We start from the raw sequence: 6,701 nt of genomic DNA on the forward strand, positions 1-6,701 counted from the left end.
TCCCAGCACAAGGTAGCTGGCAGTGTTTTCCTTCTCTCGATTACAACCGTGTCAATATTGCCGTTCAAAAGCAGAGTTCTGTTTTCATTAAGTGTAGCATTCCTCAGGCCCAACCGAGATCGGGAACCTATTGTGCTAGACATTTCACACCTAACTTTGGTTTTAAGAAACCAAGCCTCCTCCTTTTGCAGACAAGTTTTTCCCTCCATCCCTGCCCCAGAGACAATACCCATAAGCCAGTAGGAAAGACTCATTACCCAATCTTATCCCACGAAGACATAAAAATTACCACACAAACCCAAGTTTTCGCACTATGAACAATCAATTTAAAACAAACATTGTTCTCCATGGAAGAGCAGGCGACCTAGCAGACAAAACCAAATGAAGGCTTTTAAAAAGTAATTTGTTAAAATAATAATTTATTTAAAAAACACGTGAAAGATACAAAAAAATAAATATCTGCTTGCTTGCCTGGCATTTTAGATTGATAAAATATTTGCTAAACTCAGTTCACTTTCACCTAGCACAGAGTCTCTTTTCAAGTTACACCCTTTATTTATTGCTTTCATCCTCACCGAAAAGCTGTACAGATCATCCTCTGTAATACCATCGAAGAAGAAATCCTCATTAAAGATGGGGTTTCTGCTTCTTTTTATAACGGTGCTTTTCTGCTTCTGAATTTTCCCTGGCACAAGGGAGAAGGTGATGCAGCAGTTGATACTTTTAGGCTCCACAGAAGCATCATATAAACCCTCTGCACTGATGAGACGGAGTCTCAGCCTTCTGTTTTCTGAACAGTACTCTGCTGACAGTCTCAACAACCCTCCTCTATCCAGTAGCACAGTGCTTTCCCCAACTAGCCTCTCTCGGCCACAGGTAAGGTCCAGTGGGAAGATAGCAGAATGTGACAGGTTAAAGCTCCGGGTGCGGAAGGACTCAACTAGCCCCTCTGAAGACCTGCGGGTGGCATTGGGGCTGTTATCGCTGGAGCTGCTCTCGTCCGTCGACAAGGAGTGGTTCCGCACCATGCTGGATTTGTTCCTTGCTCTCAGGGCCCTGCCAAGCAGCCCCTCTGGGCTCCGAGCTTTGAGCAGCGGGCAGGATCTGGGAGGAGAGCGACTCAGAAGCGGGGAGCTGAAAGGAGACGAGTCGGTGGATGAGGTAGCGTCACTGTCCCCAGCACCTGGCCTGTGCAGGGGCTTAGAGGCCCTGCCAGCAGGCCCAATGGCAATGGGGCTGGAAGCCGCCCTTCTGCCAGGGCAGGTATTGGCTCTGGCTCTAGGCAGTACCAAGCTGGAGGGAGAGCTGCTGCAGGGGTCACTGTGGAAGATGGACTCCTTCCTCCGGGTGTGGGGACTCTCCAGCAAGGTGCAGAAGCCGTAGGAGGTCTGGGCTTTGGGGAAATGGGGCAGGGACAGCGCAGCCTGGGACTGGGGGTCGGAGTTGGAGCAGTCCTCCTCTAGGGCCGGTATCTCCTCTGCACTTTCTATCTGGATGAGATGTGGCAAGATCAGACTGGGGCCGCACTTGGCCGTGCCCGAGGAAGGCAGCCTGGGCTCTGCCAGGCAGCCGTCGGGCGGAGAGGAAACCGTCAGTCTGGGTGGGATGCAGAACGCAGGGATCCGGTCTGGGGTTAAAACGTTGGGGAAAGCAGCTGCCCCTCCCCGGGCTCTCTCTGGCGCCGTGGCACCTGGCGGGAGCCCCAGGAAGGAGGGACTCAGAGGGCTGCTTCCAGGCGAGGCTTTCATCTTCTCCAGGAACCACATCCCTGCAGCGGGAGGGCAGCCGCGCTCAAGTTCACCTGCGAGCAGAAGCAGAAGCACATGAACAGCTGACCGGCAGCAAAAGCAGCCCCCTCCCAGCCAACCTCCCAGCCAGGTTCTTACACTAGCAGCCCCCCTCCCAGCCTCCCTCCCAGCCAGGTTCTTACACTAGCAGCCCCCTCCCAGCCAACCTCCCAGCCAGGTTCTTACACTAGCAGCCTCCCTCCCAGCCTCCCTCCCAGCCAGGTTCTTACACTAGCAGCTCCCTCCCAGCCAACCTCCCAGCCAGGTTCTTACACTAGCAGCCTCCCTCCCAGCCTCCCTCCCAGCCAGGTTCTTACACTAGCAGCCCCCTCCCAGCCTCCCTCCCAGCCAGGTTCTTACACTAGCAGCCCCCCCCCCATGGCAAAGGACCAAACCCGGCAGGTCCCACCGAGATGAATCCCCAAGATTCACACCCACGCGCGGCACAGACGGGTCCCTCCATCCACTTGGCAGGCTTCTCCCCGTGACTCTGCCCCGTACCTGGCCCCTCTAAGCCGCTTGGTCCTTCAGACAGTCCCCGAGGCGCCTGGGCAGCAAGTGTCACCTGGCACGGCCCCTGCTCCTGCTGCTGCGCCGGGAGCGGCCAGGGAGAGCCGGGCTCCGCTTTTATAAGCCCCGTGCCCAGTCACACACTGAAGGGGGAGGAGGAGAGGGGCGATGCAGCCAGCTCCTCCCTTTGGCGAGTTTCCAAGCGCCGACGAGGCTCGGCACAGTCCGAGCTGCGCTCCCAGCTAAGCTGGGGCTGTCCTCCGGGGTGTTTTCCCCGGCTCTCAAGTGGCAGCAGCTGCCTGGGGCAGGCGCATCTCCAGAGCCCCGCCTCGCTTCCTCGCCCCCCGGCGCCTGGAGAAGTTGGCCGTGCGCCCCCGTGCACACAAAAGCAGACGCCTTTCCCATGCCCCCTGGAACCAGCCACTCTCCACCCCAAGTGCACAGGTCTGGGGCGCGCTGCACAAGGCTTGTGCCTTCCGCAGAAGCGGCCAAATTCACCCCGAGGGTAAAAGATCCATTGACATCCACTGAGTCGCTCATTGTACCAAGGGGGAAACAGCTGTGGGCGAGAGTGGACGAGCGGACCGCCTGGCAGCACCTGACTGGTTTGCCCCATTTTAGTGCACGGCGCTGTACCAGTCCCAGGAGATTCCCTTCCCCCAGGCATCACGGAACCATTGGCCTGGGTTGGGTCCATTCACGCTGTCAAACTGATGGGAGTTTTGGTTTAATTGAGTGTTCAGAACACAGCTTAACCCAGAACAGTCGCTTTCAATTGCGTCCCCCGCTCCAATTACCACTTGTTGCATTTTAACTCTGTGTGCATTAAGGGATTTCTAAGTAAAACACCTGAAAGAAGCACAGGAACACGTAACCTCTGTGCTGCTACTGCTCTCGCAACATGGGCACGTGTCCTGGATCTGAGCAGCAGAGAAAGTGGATTTTGATTTCCTTGACGCCGTGATAACAGTCATGTCAGATAGTTAACGCTGCATTTCTGTACAAGTCAATGCAGAGTGCTCTACTACCCACCCCTTGCCTCTATCTGCAGAGAAACAGATGGCCATGTAGTCAGGAGGGAGATGAAATCAGGCAGTGTTGATATTAGGGCTAGACTAGGGTTGCAAGTCAATGCAGGTGCAGGGATAGAAAGCAAGTGAAGTCTGAGAGCAAGTGATTTTTAGTCAGACTCTGCAATTGTGCAGCTTAGGGAAGGAGATAGTGTTTAGGCTAGGGAGAGATCCCACAACTTTTCTTCAAGCACAGAGCCAGGTTAACCCATTTACATTTGGTTAGCTAGTGCAATTAACTACTTAGCTCCCTGCTAGGGAGAGACAGTCAGTTTAATTCAGGTGAAGACAGCCTACCTGGGCCTTTGCTGGGAGGACTCTGGAGTTGGCTAACCCGGGTCATTTTTCTTAAGGAATCAGCAGCTCTGAACTAAAGGAGTGGGGCTGCCAAACCCTTCCATGCACTTCCTTTCCCATCGCACCTACGTGACATTTCTGATATTGCTCAAGGAACACAAGTTGGGGGGGGGGGGGGAGAGGAGGAAGTTCTCATGATTTTTAATAAATCATAAAGCAGCAACCCAATTCATTCTGCTTTGCTAGCGATCTTTACGCAAGACACTTCTGTGACCGCGAGATAAGAGACCTTTTTCAGACACTGTATTGAGGTATGTGGGGCTATCCCTGTAAAATTTCCCATAGCAATAGCTCTTGTGATGAAAGATCGCATGGGTGGGGGAAGGTCACCAAGGAACTAGCCCAGGACAGGATTGGATCAGTAAACCAGCAAATAGGAATACAAGAAAAGAATTGGTCTTAAGTTTATTTTTTAATCCTCTGCCAAGCCAAATTCCTGTTCATGATCCACAAAAGGTATTTAACTCCAAAATCCCCTTTAAAAAAAGAGGATCTGAACCCTGAGATCTATATTAGAGCACATGCAGTTAGAGAAACAAGTCAGATCAGTGCCTGTGGAAAATATAATTTTCACTGTAATGAGAGATACAGCTCCAGATGCCCCAGAATACACAAATACAGAGCAAGATTTGCCTTCACTTATGCTTATTTTTACATTAGCATATCTTTGATTCCTAAACAAAGTTATACAGGCATTGCCATGGAGAGAGCAAAAGGAAAATGAGGCCTAGGTGAGCAGTTATTTTTGATTGCATGGGGGGGGGGGGGGGAGTGTTAACACAAGCAGTCAGATTGTGATGAAGGCATATCCTGGACAACTACTGGCTATGGACTTTCACATCTAAATCAAAAGGAAACACTACAAGTTGAGAGCACCTCTGCCTCAGTTCTAGAACACAGAGGAGAAAGTTTGGGCTGCCTTCTTCCTGGGAGAAGAGAAAGCTTTCCTCTTCTACTCTAAAGACAATAAAAACATCTTTAGTACTTTAAAAAAGTTATTTGCTTCCTTTTAGCCAAACTAAACTAGAGGGAAGGTCCCACAGACACTGTCTGGTGTTAGATAAATGTTAAAAACTCATTTAAGATAACTTCCTTCAGATCGGGCATGCCAAAAGAATGAGACTGTGCTGCTTTTATTTGGGAGATCCTTGTAGAAAGATATGAGAGAACAAAACATGCTAAAACTTTTTGGAAATAATTGCATTTCTTTACACAAACTCACCTGCTTGAAGCTGATCTTCCACTTCAGAAAGCTAAAATCAACTAGAGGCCCCTAGAAAGGCAGAGAGTGTTGGTCTTTCTACTTATAAAGAGACAACCAACCCAGGTGGGACAGATTTGTCAAAGCCAGTAAACCACTTAGAGAATTCATAGCTACTTAGGATTCTGTGCTGCATTATTCACAGGAGTTTGTTTTCTTTAGCAAGGGATAGGGAAGGATTTAGTGAAGACTGTACTGCTGAGAGGTTAGATTGCTATCAGAAATTTAGCACAGAGGAGGAAAAATGACCCAACAGCTGGTCTTTAATTACAGTTAGAGTTAAAGCTATGATTGATTTTTCTGTTTTGTTACTTCTGGGCTACGTCTAGACTGGCATGATTTTCTGCAAATCCTTTTAACGGAAAAGTTTTCCGTTAAAAGCATTTGTGGAAAAGAGTGTCTAGATTGGCACGGACGCTTTTCCACAAAAGCACTTTTTGCAAAAAAGCGTCCGTGCCAATCTAGACGCACTTTTGCGCAAAAAAGCCCCGATCGCCATTTTCACGATCGGGGCGTTTTTGTGCAAAACAAGTCTGAACTGTCTACACTGGCCCTTTTGTGCAAAAGCTTTTGCGCAAAAGGACTTTTGCCCAAACGGGAGCAGCATAGTATTTCCGCAAGAAGCACTGATTTCTTACATGAGATCCTCAGTGGAAATTCAAGCGGCCAGTGTAGACAGCTGGCAAGTTTTTCCACAAAAGCAGTTGCTTTTGCGGAAAAACTTGCCAGTCTAGACACAGCCCTGGTGTTTTTCTTCAAGGGCTGGGGGGAGAACTTTATTTGTTGATCTAAATGTTCTCCGGTGAGGTTCAGCCACTTAAGGAAAGAGCTATGTTTTTCAATGATATTTGCTGAAACTGACTTTGTTTTTTCTTAAAGGCATGCTGTCTCTCAGGATAACTGACAACTCTTCTCCGGGAATCTTCAGAAGCCATAGGCAGGTCAATTTATAAAATGAAAGTCATCTCCTGAACAGAGGAGACATTTTCACTGTGGGTACATCTACACTGTGGCGCTATTTCGGGATACTTCCAGTATCCCGGAATAGCCATTCTGCATCTTTTGAGCAAGCCCGTTATTCTGAAATATAATGGACTCACTATTCTGAGGTCCCTGTAAACCTCATTCCATGAGGTGTAATGGACATTTCAGAATAGCAGTGTATTTCAAAATTTGGCACAGTGTAGACAGCACCAAATTACGAAATAAGCTATTTCAAGCTAATGGTGCAGTGTAGACACACCTTGTGTGCGCAGCAGACTCAATGCTACACGGTTATGAGAAAATGGGATGTTTTCCCTCCAATTATCTTCCTGGGGGACACAAATTATTGCTAGAAAGCCCAGAATGCTCTCAGATTTATCCAGCATTAAGTAGCAACAATAATGACTGAATATTTATGTAATTGCCAGATCTTACTTCTTTAAACTTTTAAGATTTTTCCAGGGGTCTGCCTACCTCCAGGATTCCTGGAAGGCTTTTCACTTTTTAAATAGCGACATCCCAGGGCTCCAAAATGCACTTGCCCCCTCTCCACTAACAGGATGCTAGAACTCATGCTAGAAGTGTAAACCAGTGTAACGCATAGCAATTGCTTATGCTTTCTGCTAACAAAACACCCAGCTTTCCAGTGCTCAGCAAAATCATATCTTCCTTTGGGTTTGCATGTGCGTGTCTGTGTTATAGGCATCTCAGAGCATACTAGCCACGACAAGA

The 6,701-nt window shown here is 49.0% G+C and overlaps 1 protein-coding gene across 3 annotated transcripts; it reads right to left on the reverse strand.

The window, feature by feature from the left end:
• Nucleotides 1-320: 320 nt before the first annotated feature.
• LOC102458383 (C2 calcium-dependent domain-containing protein 4C-like) lies at nucleotides 321-5,004 on the reverse strand. Of its 3 annotated transcripts, XM_089781898.1 has the most exons (3): nucleotides 4,947-5,004; nucleotides 2,289-2,440; nucleotides 336-1,801 (listed from the first exon to the last, which is right to left on the reverse strand). In XM_089781898.1, the coding sequence occupies exon 3, from the start codon at nucleotides 1,764-1,766 to the stop codon at nucleotides 480-482; it is 1,287 nt and encodes a 428-aa protein (XP_089638024.1). In that variant the 5' UTR covers nucleotides 1,767-1,801; nucleotides 2,289-2,440; nucleotides 4,947-5,004; the 3' UTR covers nucleotides 336-479. The 3 variants fall into 3 exon arrangements, with proteins under 3 accessions (XP_075753790.1, XP_089638024.1, XP_075753789.1); XM_075897675.2 differs by lacking the exon at nucleotides 2,289-2,440 and having other exon boundaries at nucleotides 321-1,801; nucleotides 4,947-5,002; XM_075897674.2 differs by lacking the exon at nucleotides 4,947-5,004 and having other exon boundaries at nucleotides 2,289-2,707.
• Nucleotides 5,005-6,701: the final 1,697 nt, after the last annotated feature.

The sequence above is a fragment of the Pelodiscus sinensis genome, chromosome 14 (genome assembly GCF_052426305.1).
Source record: "Pelodiscus sinensis isolate ZL-2025 chromosome 14, ASM5242630v1, whole genome shotgun sequence".
NCBI lineage: Eukaryota > Metazoa > Chordata > Testudines > Trionychidae > Pelodiscus > Pelodiscus sinensis.